Source organism: Geotrypetes seraphini, chromosome 3 (assembly GCF_902459505.1).
Source record: "Geotrypetes seraphini chromosome 3, aGeoSer1.1, whole genome shotgun sequence".
Classification (NCBI taxonomy): Eukaryota; Metazoa; Chordata; class Amphibia; order Gymnophiona; family Dermophiidae; genus Geotrypetes; species Geotrypetes seraphini.
In genome coordinates this window covers 398,443,612-398,465,497 of record NC_047086.1, presented here as the reverse complement: position 1 = coordinate 398,465,497, position 21,886 = coordinate 398,443,612, and the positions used below count along the sequence as shown (strand labels likewise).

The 21,886-nt window shown below is 39.6% G+C and overlaps 1 protein-coding gene across 1 annotated transcript in view; it reads left to right on the top strand.

Annotated features, from left to right (window-relative positions):
• Nucleotides 1–21,886, top strand: part of DNAH8 (dynein axonemal heavy chain 8) — a 1,666,792-nt gene that overhangs the window by 1,387,971 nt on the left and 256,935 nt on the right. The window contains 5 exon segments of the mRNA XM_033937418.1: nucleotides 3,229–3,347; nucleotides 6,324–6,427; nucleotides 9,363–9,539; nucleotides 12,442–12,609; nucleotides 19,984–20,199. Coding sequence (XP_033793309.1) covers nucleotides 3,229–3,347; nucleotides 6,324–6,427; nucleotides 9,363–9,539; nucleotides 12,442–12,609; nucleotides 19,984–20,199 — 784 coding nt within the window.

Below are 21,886 nucleotides of genomic sequence, written 5' to 3'. Positions count from 1 at the left end.
ATCAATATAACATAATAATAATAATGTAAAGCCTCCTAAAATTACAAAGAGGTTACCAGCACCTCGCATCAAAAAACTACAAATCAAGTCCCATATTTCATCTTTCAGAAGAGATGTTTCTTCAACATTTTCTTAAAACTACTCAAACTAGATTACTGTTGTAAATATCCCGGAAGTTTTTTCCACTCACAAAAATATGCTAATTCTAGACATGGTTAGTCACAGCTGCTTCACTGTCGGAATATGTAGGTCTTCGTGAGTCACGGAGCACAAAGTTTAACAACTAATATAGAGGGGCAAAAAAAGTCCCCCTATATTTATAATGACAGAAAAAAGGAGAGTACAGAAGAAGAATTTTTTTGTTTCTTAATTTTTATTTTATTTTCTTTCAAATTGTCCTTAGATGGGCAATCTCCAATAGAATAGAAGGGAAGACCTCAGTACTGGGAAACCGCTAAAGATCAAAGTTTTTTAGCGATATGCCCCGAGGCTGATAACTCATATTTTCTGAAACCTGTAGCCTAAATAAGTTCACCCTGTACATCATAATGTCTCCCCTTCATGTGTACAACTGATAAGTGATAATAAAGTGAAAAAAGATTTTTTTGTGATGGTTTTACTTCAAAAATATATATATCTGTACTCTCCTCGTTTTGACAAAAGAAGTGGTCTTCAATTTTCTTTGTGCAACTGCAGTATGTAATAAAATTGCAATGCAACCAAAACTATATCTTTCCTGGTCTCCTTATCTCACGAAAGATATAGTGGCACTAGAAAAGGTTCAAAGAAGAGCGACCAAGATGGTAAAGGGGATGGAACTCCTCTCCTATGAGGAAAGACTAAATTGGTTAGGGCTGTTCAGCTTGGAAAAGAGAAAGCTGACGGGAGATATGATTGAAGTGTACAAAATCCTGAGTGGAGTAGAACGGGTACAAGTGGATCGATTTTTCACTCCGTCAAAAATTACAAAGACTAGGGGATACTCTATGAAGTTACAGGGAAATACTTTTAAAACCAATAGGAGGAAATATTTTTTCACTCAGAAAATAGTTAAGCTCTGGAACGTGTTGCCAGAGGTTGTGGTAAAAGCGGATAGCATAGCTGGTTTTAAGAGAGTTTTGGACAAATTCCTGGAGGAAAAGTCCATAGTCTGTTATTGAGAAAGTCATGGTGGAAGCCACTGCTTACCCTGTGTTGATAGCATGGAATGTTGCTACACCTTGGGTTTTGGCCAGGTACTAGGGACCTGGATTGGGCTACCGGGATTGATGGACCATTGGTCTGACCCAGTAAGGCTATTCTTATGTTCTTATCTGAGTTTAAAGAACATCCTTAACTGCCCAGTTACAGATGTTGTTTGAACTCTGATAAGTTTTTGGTATTGTACATTCAGGTATAGTAGGTATCTTGGATGGATCACAATTAAAAAAAAATAAATTCACAAACAACTGAAATAATATTTGAACCTGGATCTCCTGATTTTCAGCCCACCACGCTAACAATTAGGCTTCCCCTTACTCTTCATGGACATCTGTGTGCTGCCACACTGATGTCCATCCCCTTTGATTTCCACGTTCATAATTTGAATGTTTTAATTTTCAAAATGGGATGTTTATACTGGACGTTTTAGTATATCTGAGATGAACATCCATTTGTGGTGTTCTAACTTGGATATTCATATTAAGAACTTAATGTCCTTTCTAAAGTGCCACAGTATGGGGCTCATTTTCAAAAGAGAAAAACATCTAAAAAATGGCATAAAGTGACATTTGGATGTTTTGTTTGCTAAAACTTCCAAATTGCAAAACAAAGAGAAATCCAACGGGTTTGCAGTAAAAGGCGAACACCAAAAGCAAAAAAAGACTGCAGAATGAAATGTACAAGGTACAGGAATGTTTATTAAAAGTCTATACATAATTGGAATCCAGAAAATTGCTCTCATATACATGAAGTATGGACCCAACACAGTCTGTATTGCGGAGAAACACTCCTTCCTCAGGGGTATGAAATGTCCTATGTAGAGAACCATATGGAGAACAACTTGGTTGTATAAAATACTTAAATTTGTGAATTGGAGACAAAATGGGCTGACATACTGTGTGAACACATAGCTGTCTAAATCTCAAGGGGGCAAGTTGGGGTCCTTTGTCTAAATCTCAAGGGGGCAAGTTGGGGTCATGTTTTGGGCAGGATTAGGGCAGACTTATGATTTGGACATTTTTCTGCAATAATGGAAATTGTAGAAAATGTCTAGGGCAAAACTTGGATGTTTGAGACTAGACCTGTTTCAGTAATGATAAGTGCCAAAAGGGTGGCCAAATTGACCAGATGCCCACTGATGGCATGACTCCCCTTACTCCCTCAGTGATCACTGACACCCTCCCATCTCCCAAAGATGTGAATGAAATAGTACATACCAGCCTGTATGACAGCTTCATATGTTATGGCCAGTCCTAATAAAACAGCAAGCAGGTTTCTGGAGTACCTAGTGGTTGGTGGAGTGGACTGCAGAGAAGAGGACCCAGGCCTATATCCCAGTCTAACTAATACACTTGTGGTGGAAAACCTACTGTACCAACATATAGGTAACAACTGCAGGCATAAGGGCTATTGTTGTAGTGTACAGTTTTTGCGTGAGTTTTGGGGGGCTCACCATACAGTGTAAAGAGGCTATGGTGAGATGTGTACCTGGGACACTTTATTTAAAGTTCACTGCAGTGCCCCACTGCTCTATGGGTTATGTCTGGGTGGCCAGTCTCCAAAGAATGCTGGCCCCTCCTCTGTCCCAATGGTTGTTTATTTTGTGAGTTCTTCATTTGGACTTTTTTTTAATACTTCAAAAACATAGATGAACTAAGCACAAACACATTTAGGAAATGGCCATTTTCGACACAAAAAAAGATAGATGTTTTTCTGGTTTAAAATGACCATTTTCTCTGCTGGATTTTTTGACTTTTCTTTTTTTGCAAAACATCCAAAATCGGATTTAGACAGCATATTTGAAAATTCCCTTGCACATATTCTAATATACAACTGATGTCAATCATAACTCTTTTGTATAACAAAGAGCTAGTATTGCCTTTGAGCATGCCTGGTCTCTTTTGCAGTTCTTTTGGAATGAGTATGCATATTTTTGTATTTAATTCAACTATAATATTAGACAGTTTCCTTTTCAGTTTTGGTGCATTTGAACTATTTCCTATGTAACATATTTTTTGGGTTTTTCAGATTTCGGCGACGAGCCTATGTGACACCTAAATCTTATCTCTCATTTATAAGTGGTTATAAAACTGTTTATTTAGAAAAATATAGATACATTAATGAACAGGCAGAACGTATGAACATAGGTAAGATGAATGTTAGCATTGTTTTTCAAAAAATAGAAAGCAAATGGTAGACTCTTTTTTTTTTTTTTCAAAAATCTTTATTCATTTTTACATCTCACAACAAGTGTACAATAATAAAACAATTGATTCATATAGAACACTTGAATATCTTACTTATTATCAACGTAAATATATAAATTGAAAGACCCATCCCCACCCTCCCTTTTCATCAATATATTAAATAATATTATACATATATTATATTCAAAAATAGTACAGAAACAATTATATATCTATACACCCCCTTCCCAATCTTATAACTACTTATATGTGCAGAAAATGTGTCTAATCATTACAATATGCTGTCAATGGCCCCCAAATCTTTTTAAAATTATTGTAGTTCCCCTTTTGTATGGCAATAATTCTTTCCATTTTATATATATGACAAAGCGAATTCCACCAAAAGGTGTAACTAAGTCTGGTGTAATTTTTCCAATTGCTGGTAATATGCTGAATGGCAACTCCTGTCATTATTAATAATAATTTGTTATTATTTGATGAAATTTGACTCTTTAATCTCATAGATGGTCCAAATAAAATTGTGTCTTACGAAAGGGCTACATGATTTTCTAGTAAACAATTAATTTGTGACCAAATTGAATTCCAAAAAGCCATGATGCAAGGACAGAAAAATATTAAATGATCAAGAGTCCCTGCATCCCGATTACAGTGCCAACATCTATTAGACTTAGAGCTATCTAACTTTTGCAATGTAACAGGGGTCCAAAATGCTCTATGTAACAAAAAGAATCAAGTTTGTCTCATAGATGCAGACACTGTACATCTCATTCTCTGAGACCAAATTCGTGGCCATTGAGAAGCAGAAATTTGATGCTTGATCTCAATGCTCCAAAAGTCTCTAAGACCAGTCTTTGTTTTTTTATTCATATATCCAGATATCAATTTATACTACTGTGCGGCTTGGTGTCCCAAAAAATCCACCTGAAAGATTAAGAATTCCAGTCTATACTGACTGTTAAGATTTTTCCACTCAGGGAACCCCTCCTGAATGGCCTGCTTCAGCTGCAACCATTTAAAGCTTTGTGATTTGTTTAAACCATATTTATGTTGCAACTGTGAAAAATCAAGCAGTTTACCATTAAAAATAACATCATTTAAAGTTCGTATACCTGCAATAATCCAATGCTTCCAAACGATTTTAAAACCGCCAATTTTAATCTTGGAGTTTAGCCAAATAGATTGATTTAAAGATTTATGTATTGGGTCAGGTGATAAATTACTAACATAACGTAATGTTTTCCAAGTATCTGTCAAAATTTTATTCTCTTTATATATCCTAGGCATTTTTATACTAATAAGATGAGATAGGTGTAAAGGAAACATGAGCCGCCATTGTCCAAATACAGGTATAGCCAATCTGGGACATTGTCCATGAGGTCTGGGAGGACCCAATACATATCCTGGCGTAAGATATAGGCTTGATGATACTTATAAAAGTTTGGAAAATTTACCTCACCCTCCATAATTGACTTTTGTAAAGTCCCCTTATGTTGGAATACCCTCAGACTTTGCCAAAGATATAAGTTATAACACCTCATTAGCCATACCTTTCATTATCAGGTCAGATCTTTGGTCCAAACTTTTAACCTTTCCTCCTGTACAGTCTGCTTGCCAACCGTGACTGCAACTCACAAAGGGTTTCTTTTAACTCCTATCCTCTTACTGCTCTGGTTTATGTGGTTCATAATTTTTCTGATATTTGGAACCTTGCATATATTGAAACTTATATCATCAACCCTTCCCCTCTTTCTAAATCTCACTGCATATTTATTCAAGGGTAAATAAGATGGTGGCTCAGGGCCCTTTATACTCCCTGAAGTCTTTTGCCTTATCCCAGGGACATTGCTGCTGGATTTCTCTATAGTGACAGGACATGATACTGGTGCCAACCTTTGTACATTTGGGACTTGTGCCTTTTCCCTGTCACAGCAGGCTGTCCAAGTGGGTGTACTGCAAAGCAGCCTGCCCCTTGGAAGCAGAACCTTTGACCTTAGAGTCTGTGCTCTTCCGCAGCCAGAGCTGTGGCAAGAGAGGGATCCTCTGCAATACCGAAAAGCCTCACAAACAGCAAAAAAGACCAAATTTAAATGAAAAGAAACACGAGCTGAAAAGACAAGCTCCTACCATCTTGCTTTTAGAGAGACAAATGAGGAATTGGCGGCCAGCCCAGATGGATGGGAGGTGTGGCAAAACAATGCAAATGAATCTCCCTACAAGAATTCTCACGAGAGGGGATTGACAGTTGGGGTCTGCACGGGAACGGGGATCGCAGCAATCCCGCGGGGGTCCCGCGGGAATCCCCCCTAACCCATGGGACTCCCACGAGTACCCCCCTCTGGCCCACGGGACTCCCACGGGGACCCCCCTCTAGCCAACGGGACTCCCACGGGGATGGAAGGCTTTGGAAACAGGGTTCATCCATATAATATAATGGACACGTCAGCCTTAGTAAAAGAGGGGGTTTATAAGTTAATTACCTGAACAGAAAACAAAAAAAGGGTTCCACCAAAGAGATTCCACAAGGAAAACAGCAGTGCAAACACAAAAGAAACTGTGGAATTGATGATCCTATCAGAAGTAATTGCTGCTTTTTATGGGGATGGGTGGGGATGCAGGTAATTCCTTGCGGGGATGGGTGGGGACGGAGAGGATCCTGATGGGGACGGGTGGGGACGGAGAGGATCCTGGCGGGGACGGGTGGGGATGGATGGGATTTCTGTCCCCATGCAACTCTCTAATTGACAGCACACATTTTGCATGCTTTTTCCTCTTCTTTTATAGAAGTTCAGAGAATAATAGCTTTCTGTTGAGAAACAATGAAAAGATCTGGCGATACTGCAGTGAATTACACAGTAAATATAAAGTGTATGTCATATTTCATCATTTTGAATTGCCATAATTATTTAATTTTGATAGGTCTTGATAAACTTATGGAAGCCAGTGCCTCTGTTGCTGTATTATCTCAGGAGTTGGTAGTGAAGGAGAAAGAACTGGCAGTGGCATCTTTAAAAGCAGATAAAGTGAGTACCCAAAGACACAAAAAATGAAAACAAATACTCCCCAACACGGATATTCATATTCTTTTTACCTTCTTTGCATCTAACTTGCTAGTGCTTATACTGCTGCTTATTTTCTTTATTTGGAGCTTTTTTTCCATTTTTTTGAAAGATATTCTTTTGGTTCTAATAGTCTCTTTCACTTCACCTTTCTTTAATCATTCTGGTGCTGGCTGTTTGCTTTACTAATGTATGGAATACAGTACATCTGGTTTGGGCTTCCAAGATGTTTGATCAACCTCTCTTCTCACTGTATTCCACTCCCTTCCCACTACACTATCCCCTCCTGCAAGCCACCTAAGTTTCTAAGCAGGAGTTGCTATCCCTCATTTTCTTCTCAGTTTCTATGAATGCAGCCACAATCCTGCTCAGTTTGCTAGTGATGCTAATAGGTACAGCATCATTCCTTTCTGCTCGTACCTGCCAAATAAACTGAGACTGGTATTTTAGCTTCTCAACAGGAAACAGTTCTTAAACAGTGGGATTTATCAGTAAGGTCTAGTTACCTGGATAGATCCCTTTGAAACTTGTTCTCTTTTTAGCTACTTGTATGTCTCATAACAAATTCAGCTGTAGGTGATGTTCTAAGCCACCCTAAATACCTTGTATGAAGAATTTTTGGTAATACGACGTTTTAACAGCTGGCCAATGGTAGTACCCTTAGTGTAGGTGATAAGAGGGTAATCATCTAAACCCCTAAGATTCTTCAAAATGGGCCAATGTTTCCTAATGTATCCAACCATGGTCATCACTACATCTGAATAGTGACGATTAGGTGCATAAAGCCAAGGGATATGATCTTTTGATTCCCTGGTGGCATCTCTGAGGGCCGAGAAGAACTATTATTACAAAAAATTCTTCATACAAGGTATTTAGGGTGGCTTAGAACACCACCTACAGCTATATTTGGTATTTACCTTGTAAAATCACCAGTCAAGCCTACCATCCAATTCATAACAAATTCAGTCATATGAGATCTGGAAAGAGTTTTAGCCAACAACATAGATGAGCCATGCAAGAGTATAAATCAGCATGATCCTTATGATATTTTTGAAAATAAAAAAATATCATTCCTGAAGTTCTTATTGTGATGCTAAAGAGATGAGGACTCCTTGCTCCTTGGCCCAGATTCACTAAAATAGCAACTCAATCGCTGTTGGCCGATTTTTAAACAGCTATCTTTTTTGCATGCAAATGATTTGCACACAAACTCCCCGACTCAATTGCTCAGTGAGCGATTGAATCGGGGCAGAGCCCTGACAGTAGTATAGGAGAAGCAGTCGCCTGTCACTGCTGTCAGGCTTCTGGCCCAAAAAAGCTTCTTCCCCCCTGACAAAGCGTTCCCTCCCTTCCCCCCTCCCTGAAGCCCCCCCCTCCTGCTCCCAACTTTTGAAAGTACAGGGAGGGGGCATCCGCTTCCGGCGGCAGGATAGAGTGGGCACACAGTTACTGACAGGTCTACAGCCGTCGGGTTTTACAATCGTAAAACCCGATTCAAAATAGCCAAGCAATTGTTAGTGAATCAATCGCTTGGCTATTTTGCATGGGGTTTTACTCATTTGCATGGGTGGGTGGATTGGCTCGGATTGGAGATTCATTGGACAGCAGTTTAGTGAATCGGGTCGGGGAACTCTATCAATCACAAAACCAGTAAATCTGGTTTAGTGAATCTAGCCCTTTGTTGTTGTATAATCCCTGCACTTTAAAAAGAAGAGTACCTGATTAGCTTGTGATGGCTTTGTTGATGGACAGTATCAAATATAAAATAAACAGTTTCTACATTATTTGGACCTTAATTTACAATTGGTGGTATTTAACACCATTTGTAATATATAGAAATAAAAGAAAACAAACATTTTTTATTGGATTAACAATGCATTTTTCGATTAGCTTTCAAAGGTAACCTTTCTTCTTTATATCATAAATAAGCAAATATTTAAACATGAAAGCATTCCAAGGACAGTCTCACGGGAAGAGGGAGGGGTGAGCAAGGGCTGGGTGAGTGATTTCAAAGCTCTTATATTCCTGGATTATCTTAAAATTTCCTTTTAGTATTCGCAATCAACAGGATTCTCCACAGGGGTAACTAGAACACAGCAAAAATTGGAGCTCCAAAGAAAGTCCAACCATAGAATTAAATGACTCGACCTGATACAATCCATGAGTAAAAAGCTCAAAATAGATTCCACTCTCCACGATTGTGTGGAATCAATCATGGACAGTGGATTCTATTTTGAGCTTTTTACTCGAAGGAGTGCTATTGTAGACATGACTCCTGATGCAGGCTTGGTGGAGCCAAAACATCAATCGTGTCGTATCATTGGGATTTACAGTAATAAAGACGGGTCATTTAATCCCATGGTTGGTATTTCTTTGGAACTCCATTTTCTGCTGTGTTCTTTTAATATTCTCACCATAAAATCATTTTTAAAAAATATATCTTTATTGATTTTTAAAACTTCAACTGTGCAATACAACAAATTCAACGTATAATAATACAATAAGAGCATTCAACTTTTGCATGTTCAAAATCTACCATTTTCCCATTATTGATGCAGTGTTCTGTTTTTCCAAAGAGTTGTCTGACAAAGATGCCATCCTGGTTGACATTGTAATTTTTAATATATCTATATAAATTGATCCTAGTTTCACCTATATACAGTATACTGATATTTGTCAATGTTTGCTTATTTCTGATCTGAAGAAGGGTTACCTTCAAAAGCTAATCAAAAATGCATTGCTAGTCCAATAAAAAAACGTATCCTTTATGTTTTGTTTTGCTTTGCTTTATTTCTATATGTTACCTTTAAAAGTGGACTAGCACGCCTACCATACCATTTTACTCAAAACTATATGTGAAATTGACTAACTGTAAATATTTTTGCTCTTGCTTTTCTAGGTGTTGCAAGAGGTCACAATAAGTGCACAGGCATCAGCTAAAGTAAAAAATGAAGTCCAGGTGGTGAAAGATAAAGCAGAAAAGATTGTAGACCAAATTGCTGCAGAAAAAATTGTAGCAGAATCAAAACTGGAAGCAGCTAAACCAGCCCTAGAACAGGCAGAAGCTGCACTAAATGTATGTAATTTTTATAGAAACCATGGGTAGGAAGGGTCATATAGACCTAAAAATAGTTATTTCCATTGGTTATAACTTATTTTAGTAACCTAAATATGTAAGAGCTCGGTTTGGGCCACCTCCAGATAATGAGTGGCCAAATATTAGGTTTTCTCAAAAACTATTAAAGGCATTTATTTGGGGATGCTTGTGATTATTTAAGCTAGCTAAATATTAATTGTAGTAGTATTTTCAAAAGGTTTAGCTGAAAAACTTTAAAAGCTAGCTGCTTTAAAAAGTTTTCCATCTGTAACAAGGTAAGGCCCTCTTTTACTAAGCTGCAATAGAGGTTTCTACCATGGTTCGGAGCAGTAAATGCTCTGACGTTCATAGGAATTCTGCTCAAGTAAAGCTGATACATTGATTGGTCCTTGGCTTCTTTCCTGTTGGTGATTCTGATTTTTATTTGGCAAGTAATAAACCTGCGAATACTATGAGCATCGGAGCATTTAGCGCTCCTGGCCACTTTAGAAAACTCTACCATGGCTTAGTAAAATGGAAGGGGGGTTAAATTTAATTGGTCTCATTTTCAAAGCATAGATTGGAAGATGGATATTTAGGTCTGTCATGCAAACTATGATAGTATTTTATAAAAGGCTTGCTGAATATTATGACCAGGTGTTAGGCTTGGCCTGGGCAGATAAGCCTGATTTGTCCCTTACATAAGCCTGACCAAGCAGATTTTAGAGTTGGCAGATTGGAAGTTAAAATTCAAAACACTTCTTTGGTTCAAAAAACAGTATTTTATTAGCACTCAAAATATCAGCAGCAAACACTGCTCAAGCCCCTTGAGGGTCAAAATAAACAGCTTTTCAGACTTCTGCTCTGGAACTCTACTTTCTTCAAGACCAAAAATAAAATTTTTCATAAGCAAACAGTTCCCTTTCACCTTTCAGCCATCATTGGCTCTGGCTTCCCCTTTAAAGGAACAGCCCAGTATTCACTAGAGCAGTGGTTCCCAACCCTGTCCTGGAGGACCACCCTCCAGTCAGGTTTTAAGGATAACCTTAATGAATATGCATGAGAGAGATTTTCATATAATGGAGATGACAGGCATGCAAATCTGCTCCATGCATATTCATTAGGGCTATCCTGAAAATCTGACCGGCTGTTAATCCTCCAGGACAGGGTTGGGAACCACTGCACTAGAGTATGTGGCACATAAACTCTCTTTTATTTCTTTTGCCACTCTGAATTTCCTCTACTACTACTACTACTACTACTACTACTATTAATTATTTCTATAGCGCTACCAGAGTCACAAAGAAGAAAACAGCCCCTGCTTGAAAGAGTTTACAATCTAAACAGGCAAGGCAGACAAACAAACAGGATGTCATGGATACAGTTAAGGAGAATGGTTAATCAGCTGGCTGGGATGGTGGGCAGAGGAGTAGGCTATATCAAAAAGGTTTGAAAGATTATACCCAAGCTAAGTATCATTATATTTATACTATATTATACAATTGAAATAAGGAAAAATTAATTTAATTAAGGATATAAATAGCCATATACTTTAAATTGAATAAAAAAGATATAAGGACCGATGATAGCTCGCGAATTAGTCACACGCCAAGACTAGTTCTGTTAGCTGGTGACTGTGAGCACTTGAGATCCTATCTCACTAAATATATTCAATTTAAATTAAAACATGTGTATGGAAAAATTGCCAGGGTCTCCTTCTTTCTTCTTTCTCCATGCTAACCAACCATCTTCCATCTCTGTCCTCCCCTTCCCTCCCCCGGAGGTCTGGCATCTTTCCTTTTTTTCATTTTCATCCACAGATCCACCTTTTCTCAACTACCCTTTCATCCAGCATCTCTCCCTCCTTCCTCACCACCCCAGGGTCCACCATCTCTCCCTTTCTTTTCCCAACTACCCTCCTATCTAGTATCTCTATCCCCCCTCCACACCATCCCTTGTGTCCAACTTCTCTCCCTTTCTGTTCCTTCCCTCCCTAAATCCCATTGTCCACCATCTCTCTCCCTCTCCTCTGTTTTTAGACCCCCAAAGTCCAGCATAAACACATCTCTTTGAATTCCCCCCTTCCCTCCCCTCCCCTGAAGGTCTGTCCCATCCTGAAGGCTTGTACCGCCCCCCCCCTGAAGGCCTGTGCCACCATCCCTGAAGGCCTGTCTCACCTTGAAGGCCTGCCTGTCCCCACTGGAGGCCTGTACCACCACCCCTGAGGACTGCACCCCCTCGAAGGACTGCACCCCCAAAGGACTGTACCCCCTCCCCCTGAAGGACTGCAACACCGCCCGAAGGACTACACACACACCCGTCCCTCCGGAAGGACTGCGTGTTCCCCCTGACAGGGCTTGGGCTCCTTCTTGCCCCGATCGCTGTGGGGAGGTTGCGGCTCGACAGGGCAGGAGGACGTGGCCTCCCTCCTGCCAGGATCGTTTGGGGGGGGGGGGTGAATTCTGTAACCAGTGTTGTTTTTGTGTTTTTGACAGACACCGGTTACAGAATCCAGCTTAGGTGAAGGACTGGCTCTTCCTTCGCCTAAAAGCCCTTGTTTTGGGTGTTTGTGACTAAGGCTTTTTTTAGGTTGATTATATGCTGTATGTTTAGACGTAGTGGTGGTCTGGGCGTTTAAACAGCTGAACGTAGAGGCAGGCCATTATTTTAAAAAAACTTCCTTTGGAAGTTTTTTTTTGATAATGGATATTTTCCCTGCTTCTACTTTCAACGTTTAGGGCCTTAGGCCAAAAGGGGATTTATATGGTTTTTTTTTTTTATTATGCCCCTCCACATGTAAAATTAATTATAATTTAGAATATAAATATTTCATAATATCTTGTATTAACAAAAGTGTTGTTTAGTAAAATTGATAAAATATGCCTTTGTTTTATTAATGTAGACTATCAAACCTGTAGATATTGCAACAGTACGCAAGCTTGCAAAACCACCACACCTGATCATGAGGATTATGGATAGCTGTCTGCTGTTATTCCAAAAGAGACTAGACCCAGTTACCATGGATCCAGAAAAGCCCTGCAATAAACCATCCTGGGGAGAGTCATTGAAAGTAAGCAGCATTATTTCCATTAATTAATATAAATTTACAGTAGACTCTATTAACCGGAACTCAAGAAACCAGAACTCTCAAGCAACCAGCAAAAAAAAAAAAAAAAAAATCAAAGAAATACTGTAATACTTTATGAAAATAAATGAAAATAAAATCAATTTCTGGCTGAAATTTAAATGTAAACTTGGCACGCCACACCTGAGTATTCCCATGCTTTGCCAACCACATATCCAGAAGTTTGTCTAGAACAGTGTATGGTATGACTTAGTATGGGGGTATAGTATTAATTAGGCCTATTTTTAATAGTAACTCTCAAAGAACCAGAAACTACATTTATCCTAGGACAAGCAAGCAGCATATTTTCACATATTGGTGATGTCATCCTCGGAGCTCGGTACAGACACTATGAAAAGTGAACTGTCACTTTAAGTTTTAAGAACTTCACCTCTGCCCGCACTGTGTATACGTGACTGCCTTCCCTCCCGATGAGGCTCGCGGTACCTCAGTTCTTCATTTTCTGCAGAACGAAGAAGTTAATTTTTGACTGGACTCCGTTCAGTCGGCATTGCCTTCCCGCTTTTGCATTAGTTTTTTTCTTTCTAAGTTTCTTTTTCTTATTGTGATCTTCTAACTTTTTTTTTTTTAATGTTTTTCTCGGGCTCCAGCCTTCAGGTTTTTCCTCAGTGGGTCTTTTGCTTTCAAAATTAAGTTTAATCTCACCGGTGAGGTTTTTCCCTCAATGTCGAAACCTACGACGAGGTTTAAGAACTATTGTAGGTATCAGAAGACTATCTCTATAACTGACCCTCATAATTGGTGTATCCAGTATTTAGGCCCTGAATATCACATCGAATCTTGTACTCAGTATTCCACCTTACAGAAATGCTCCATCAAAGCCCATCACATTCAACAGGAGAAGCTGTTTAGCTCGATAATGGACACTGGAAAATCTTCAGAGCCGTCATTATTGAAAACATTGGGTAGCCTCTTCACATTGGGAAAGCCAGCTAACAAGTCATCTGCTTCCCAGCAAGTGTTGCAGGTCTCGACAGCATCAAGTTTCTTGATGCAGACCAAACATCGATGCCATCATTCTCCAGACTTTCAGGTTGTCTCTCCTCCTAGGTGTGCATCCTCATCAAGGTCACCCTCTCCGAGACAACCTACTGCACGGATAATACTGGCTGTTGAGCCATCAGTACTGATGCATGCTTCAGCTTCTCAGCAATTGTTGTAGGCCTCAACGGCTTCAAGTCCCTTGACCCTGTGAGTTTCCCGTCTTCATTTCCTGTTGTGGCCAGGCCCGGCTTTCAGCAAGCGAAAGACCTGGCTCGGATCCCAGGCAAGATTTTGGGCGCCTTTGATTTAGTTGGTGAAAAGAAAAACATGGAATTTTTCTGGATTCAGTTCAAAATAAGGTATACACTTTATTTGTGTACAAGAAAAAAACCCCAAAATATCAGACCAAATCCAGTGATAATTTCCCTGCAGGTCAGTCTTCACTGCTACCTGGGTAAAACATTCATTCTCATTATTATGTTTCATTTCAAAGTTCATTGCCACCAGGCTTCATTTGCCTCCAATACTAATGTTCAAATAATATGATAGTCTCTGTTGGGACCCCTACCCGCAGGTAGCTAGGTTCCCTCTTAGGGAACGCTCGCCAGCTTACTCCCCTCTCTTAATGCAATGCTTGGTATCTTATAGCCAGTCCAAACAATAAACCAAAACAGTTTTTATTGACTTTTGGCTTCTCAGCTTTCACTCTTTTTCTCTCTGGGACTTCTCCCATTCTGCCCAAGCAGTGGGGTTGGAAACAAACAACCCTTCCTGTGCATAAAGTTGTGCTATGCCCCACCCAAGTTTCCAAGCACCCCTTGCTTCTGCCCGGCAGTTTAAAAGTTTGTTCAGGGAATGGCTAATTCCTCTAGGTCCTGTTTCTGTAGCCCTCCCCCAGCACATACACGTTCCTAGCTCATTTAATATTCTAGCTGGAGAAACGTTGCAAAGAGCAGTGCTGGTGAGCAGTTTCATTACAACTCCATGCCTTCTGGCAAATTATATTCTTCTGGGATATTAGCATGGCTCTCCCAGCCATGCTAATATCCCAGAAGAAGCTATTTCCATGCTTTCTGCATTTGCATTTTCCCTTTCCCCTACCCCTTCAGGGTAGTTAGAAGAGCTGGCTGGCCAAGCTTCCCTTTCCCCCTCTGTAGCATAACTTTGCCTTTCCCTTACAAATCCCTCTGCAAGGTCCCAGTACTTAGCTGTTTGGGGAATTTCTGTTTGTCCTTCTCTGGGTGGCAAAGAGCTGCCTTTCTGTCTCTGTGGAGGGAATGTCCAGTGTGGAGCTGTGGGCTGGGCTCGAATCTGTCTTCCAGCCTCAGCTGAGGTTAATTTATTTCCCTTGTGCTTCATGTCTGAAGGCTTACATGCTTGCAGTTTCCCCAGTGTAGCCCCGCCCCCTTCTAGGTTGACTCTCTGTTTCACAGCTTGGTTTTGCAGGGAAACTTCACTGTCCTTGGGAAAGGGATAATGGAATTAGACTGTGTTTTGGGAACCCTCCCCACTGGGTTTCCTGGTGGATGGCTCTCTTGTTTTAACCCTGCTTGTTTCACTCTGCCTAAAACCCTATTTTCTGGCTGCTGAACTGGCTTAGCTTTAGGGATGAAAGGTTTTAGAGCAGGGTTTTTCCACATGACAGGGGTTTCCCTGTCACACTGTGTATAGCCTGTTGGCTTCTGGTATATTGGATATATCCTCTTCGGTAAATATAGATGCAAAAAATGTGTTCAGTTTGTCGCCGATGGCTTTGTCCACCTTTAGTACTCCTTTTATTCCATGGTCATCTAACGGTCCCACTGCCTCCTTTGTGAGTAATTGCCCCTTAATATATCGAAAGAACAGCTTAAAAATTTTTGCCTCCTTGGCTATTTTTTCCTTGTAGTCTCTTTTGGCCCCCCCTCTTATTGCCTTATGGTACTTGCTTTGATGTTGTTTGTGCTTTTTCCAGTTTTCTTCCGTTTTTGTCCTTTTCCATTCCTTAAAGTCTTCTTGTCTCTGATCACTTCCTTCACTGCCACAGTGAGCCATGCTTGTGCTTTCAAGGATCAATATGCACATTACAAACCTGTTTCCTGCTCGGCATTCTACATGGATCACTTCCATCTCATTCAGTGTTCATTTTACTCTTTTTACGGAGATAATACATATATCTTGAATCAATTGGCATCAGTGACAAAGTTCTGAAATGGTTCGAATCTTTTCTCTCTAATCGCTCCTCAACAGTCTATTTCAACAATTTCAACACAATTTTTTAAATGGATGCAATTGAAGCAAGCCATTCAGGTAGGGTTCCCTGAATGGAAAATTCTCAATACTCAATATAGTTTGCAAGTTTTATGTTTCCAGACGGATTTCTTGGGTCACCAAGCCGCAAAATGGTATAAATTAATAATTGGATTTCTAAATAAAAAAAAGAAAACTGGACTTAGGGATATTTGGAGCATTGAGATTGGACAGACAATTTCTGCATCTCAATGGCCAAAATTCTGGTCCTGGAGATTAAGATTAACAAAGTCAGCATCTATGAGTCAAACATGGTTATTTTTATTACATAGAGTGTTATGGACCCCGACGCGCTTGCAAAAGATAGATAATACTAGATCTAATAGATGTTGGCATTGTAAAATAGAAGTAGGGACATTGGATCATTTAATTTTTTTTTGTCCCTGTATAAAAGCTTTTTGGAATTTAATTTGGCCCCAAATAAATATATTACTAGAAAATCACGTAGGACTCTCATATGATACCATATTATTCGGTACTGCAATGAGAACACAGAGTCCAATATCAGCAAATAATAATAAATTACTTTTAATATTAACAGGAGTTGCCATGCAGCAAATCACACAAAATTGGAAAGATTTTACCAAACTAAATTATACATTCTGGTGGAACTCGGTATGTCACATTTACAAAATGGAGAAAATTTTGGCTTTACAACAAGGAAATATTAAAAATTTTAAGAAAATATGGGATCCATTGACTAATTATTCTAGAGATCAGATATCTTAACACATTGATAATAGTAATATAGGGTTAGGGTGGGAAATATAGATATTAATATGAAAGAAAAATGGAAAAAACAATTAATAGGGGAAAGGGATGAATATTTATGATATGAATTTGTACATACATATATATTTTATTATACATTTTATAATATGTGATTCATGTATTGAAAGAATGAAAATTCTATAAATAAAAAGTTAAAAAAAAAACAATGAACATTCTAAACCCTTCTCATCCTCATATGGAATTCCACAAGGCTCCATTCTTTCACCTCTTCTCTTCAATATTTTTTTGTCCCCATTTTTAAACATCTGCCAATCTATCGGTTTTACTGCTTTCGCTTACGCCGATGACATCCAACTATTGCACCCCATTGATCCAGGAAACCCAGATGAAATACCGATAATCAACAAGAAATTAGACTCAATAAAAAAAATGGCTGAACACCAACAAATTAGCCTTAAATATCAAAAAAACAAAATCTATGCTATTCCCTTGGAAAAAGGACATTTCATTGGACACTGCCTTTGTCCTAGACAACATTCCCTTAGATTCCGTTTCTTCGTTAAAAATTTTAGGTATCATCGTGGACGACAAGCTTTCATTTCACAAAAACATAGGGAATACAGTTAAATCATGTTTCTATAAATTACATATGATACGTTCTATATCCAAGTTCCTTAAACCTAAATCTATCAACATATTGATTCACTCGTTGATTATTTCCAAAATCAATTACTGCAATTCCCTTTTTTTTAATATACCGCAAAAAGAAAAAAGGAGGCTTCAAATCATCCAAAATACTGCAATCAAACTAATTTACAATGCAAAAAAATTTGACCATGTCACCCCTCTGCTGATAGACTCCCACTGGCTTCCTATTGCACATCGAATTTCGTTCAAAATATTACTGCTAGTTTTTAAATCTATGATCTATAATGAACCCCAGTTCATTACTAGAATGCTCATTCCATACAACGTTTCACGGACCCTCCGATCTGCTTCAAACAATCTATTAACAGTTCCATCTTTAAAAATAATTGGAACTAGAAGACAAGACATGTTTTCAATTATTGCCCCTACCTTATGGAACTCTATGCCCCAGTACATTAGAGACATAAAGGACCTCATTTCTTTTAAAAGAGCTTTAAAAACTTATTTTTTTCAAGGATGCTTTTAATATATGACTCCCAGACTTATAATTTTTTTGACCCTAGACTTTACATCCCACACCTTTTTTTTTTTTCTTCTCCCTTCCTTGAGTTATTTTTCCCTTTAATGTATATTTTCTTCTACAAATATATTGTAACTTTCCCCCTTAACCCTCACAGTTCATGTTTGTTAACCCAGTATGTTTTTTATTTAAAGCCAGTGTATTTGTATTTCTATTTTACTTGAATTGTACATCGCTTAGATATTTAATAAACGATTTATCAAGCACTAATAAAACTTGAAACTTGAAACTCAACTCCTCCTAGTATACTGCAACATTTAAGTTGCACTGTGTTCTCTACATCAGTAGGAGTTTCTGGTTCTCTGACTCTCTGTCAAGAGGCTGAATAGATTTGAACCTAGGAACTTACTCAATATAGTTTTCCCTTTGTGTACCTCTCTTCAATCATAAACTGTTTTCTGTTCTTGAAGATACTCTCTCATTGTTTCACAATGGAGGCCTCTATTCTGGGTTGGACGCACAGTTTCCTTTGTGCATTTCCTCATTATTAATATGTTAATTCACTGCAGCAGCAGTTGGCTTCCATGCTTCTTATAGTCCCTTGGTAGTCCAGGCACCCTTAGTTCTTCTGGCTATTTCAGCCCACAGGCAAAGATCAGATCTCCCTGTAGATTTTTCCAGTTTTTTCTCTCAGAGTTAAGGGATTCTTTTACATCCCATGCACCTGACAGACTGATACATCTCAGGTTGCCTCAGCAGGTGCTGGTCGGTCTAATCTTGTCAAAGTCATTTCGCTGTGTCTAGTTAACCTTTTCCACAGTAGTGTTAACAGCAGCACTAGACATAGTCTTCTTTATTCTAGGCTCTTCATCGGGTATATTTTTATACTTTTTTCCAACTTAAAACCTCTTCAACCAGAGTTTGCCTCAGTGTAATCACATTTTTTTTTCATGTTCAGGTTATCAGTGCCTTTTTCACTGCTCCTCTGTAGTTTCCAACTTTGTGACAGCTCTTGTCACCATCAAACCACCTCTCAAGTGGTCTCCCGTGGTTTGGGATTTTAATCTTGTCCCCACCAGATTTATGTGACCTTCATTTAAACCACGGTTTTATGTTCTCCTTCAATTTCTTCCTTGGAGAGTGATAGTTTCAATCTCCATCAGTTCAACAGTTGAAGTGAGACTCATCCTTTATAGTTTCCCTCCAGGATACCGTAGTTCTCCGCATGGACTTTCCTCAATATTCAGCCATTGGTCTTCAGAATTCCTTTCCAAAGCCTCATTCTCATCCTGGAGTATCGGCTCTTCATACCTTGGATGGCAAACATGCCTTGCTTTTTCCTTACACAGTTCTGAGCCACTCAGCATATCTCCTCACCTGTCTCGTTAGATCAGCCTATTCCCATGCAGTTACCAGCCTGTATTTCCTTCTCATATACTTAGCCAGAAATTCAGCTCAGGGGCCGTTTGACAACACATTAGATCCGAACTATGTCACTTTCAGTTGCATTCTTGTACTCTGCTTCCATAGAGGAAATCTGCAAAGCAGCTACTTGGTTCTCAGTTCACATGTTAATGTCTCAATGCTGTTTGGATTCCTATTCCATCCAGGATGGACACTTCGTATTGCAAAATTTGTTCTCTTCAATGGCCAACTCTCCCTCCATCCCCTTACAGTAAGCTAGGGAGTTCCATATGTGAGAATAAGCTGCCTGCTTGTCCTAGGATTAAGCACAGTTACTTACTATAACAGGTGTTATACGGGGAGAGCAGGCAGATATTCTCACATCCCACCCACCTCCCCTGGTTGGCTTCTTAGCTTACTTACAGAACTGAGGTACTGTGAGCCTCATTGGGTGGGAAGGCAGTCATGCATGTGCAGTGTGTGCAGTCGTGAAGTTTTTTAAAACTTAGAGTTCACTTTTCATACTGTCCGTACCGGGCTTCATGGATGATGTCACCCATATGTGAGAATATCTGCCTGCTGTCCACGGATAACAGTAAGTAACTGTGCTTTATCCGGCTTCTATCAATCCCCTGGGTGCCGGTTAACTGAGAGTCTACTCTATTTTCAGCTCCTAACACACATTGGTATGATAACAAGACTTAAATATATCTGTTTTCTAGCTGATGAGTGCCGGTGGATTTCTGCAGAATCTCCAGCAATTCCCCAAAGATTCTATAAATGAAGAGACCGTGGAATTACTTCAGCCTTATTTTCTAGCGGAAGATTACACGTTTGAAAATGCCAAGAAAGTCTGTGGCAATGTGGCAGGATTGCTGTCATGGACACAAGCTATGGCAACATTTTTTGGAATTAACAAAGAAGTTTTGCCTTTGAAGGTAAAGGGTTCTTGCAATTTAGTCAGAGGAAGCTAAGTATCTTTTTTAATTAAATAAAGCTGATTACCAGGCACATAGCATCAGTGGTGTACCAAAGGGGGTGCGGTGGGTGGGTGGGGGAGGCAGCCCACCCTGGGTGCAGCTGGCCCATTTGGTCCAGAACCATCCTCCCTCCTTTTGACTTCCTTGCTGACCTATCTCCTACCGTAGCCAGTAAGTGAATTGAACTCATGCTCCAGGGCTCTAACACTGTGCTTGTCGGCTTCTGGATCCTTCTCCTCCAAAACCAGAAGTTACGTCATGGGGGTGAGGGAGGAGAAAGGAAGGCGGCACGCACAGTATTATTGTTAAAGCCCCAGAGCATGGGTGAATTAGCTTACAGTCTATGGCGGGAGATAGGGCAGCGAGGGAGTTGAAGGGAGGGAGGGAAGCTTACAATTTGCTGCTCCTGCTTGCTTCGGATCTTCCTCACTGCCGGTTCCTGTCTTCATGAAAACAGAAAGTAGGTGGGACCCAGCAGCGATGAAGGCCCGAAGCAAGCAGGAGCAGCAAGTTGTGAATGCTGCGCTGTTGACAGGTGTGTCAGATAGGAAGGGGGAAGAGAAATGCTGCTCCTGCTGTACCCAATTGGGGGGAGAGAGAGGGAAGGAGGGAGAAGAAAGACTGGGAAGGGATAGGAGAGGAAAGAGAGTTGCCAAAACCATGGGAGGGAGGGAAAGGAAATACCAGAACATGGAGGGGGCATGCCTGGGCATGGGGGAGGGAAGGAGACATGCCAGACCAGGGGAAAGGAAGGAAGGAGGTAGGGAGAGAAAGGAAAGAGAGGAGATGCCAGATAATAGGGGAGGGCATGGAGACAGAAAAATGGAAAGGGGGTGAAGCTGAAATGAATCATGTACAAAGGAGAGAAGGGGCACAGGATATACAGTTTATTGAAGAGACATAGAAAGAGAGAAGATATCATATGGAAGAGAGAGGGTGGACAGTGGATGGAAGAGGCAGAGAGAGTTTGGACAGTAGATGGAAGAGGTAGAGAGAGAGGGCAGAAGCTGGATGGAAGGGACAAAGAGAGGGCAGATGTTGTATGGAAGGGAGAGAGGACAAACAATGTATAGAAAGAAGAGAGCCTGAAGAAGATGATTAAAGCAGAAACAACAAAAGGTGGAAAGATTTTTTTGTTGCTTTACATAGAATCAAGTAGTATTGTAACTGTATTGATAAAAGTTTATAAATAGGAAATGGAAATAAGGCAATCTTTTTTTGGACTAAACCCCTTTCCTCAGGTCAGGACAGGATAGTATAACAGCAGTATACTGTACTGCCCTGAAGAAAGATTTGGCCTCTAAAAGCTAATTGAAAAATGGATTAGTCCAATAAAATGGTATTTTCTTATTTCTCATTATTTGTTTTATTTCTATTTGTAAATTTGTAAAGTGGTGATTGTTATGTATGAGTTTTTAAAAATTTACATCTACTGTCTTTATATTTTGCATAGTATTAGGGGACATATGTCACTGTTTCTGTGGTGTTGCATTGTATGAATAGTCTAGTTTCTTGGCGGTTCAGTTTAACTTTTGTCTACATATTTCTATTTTTAGTTTATGATTATTCCATATTGGGCAACAGTGTATCTGTGTTCTGTATGTATGAAAAGGACATGGTACTGACTATACAGGATCAATTGACT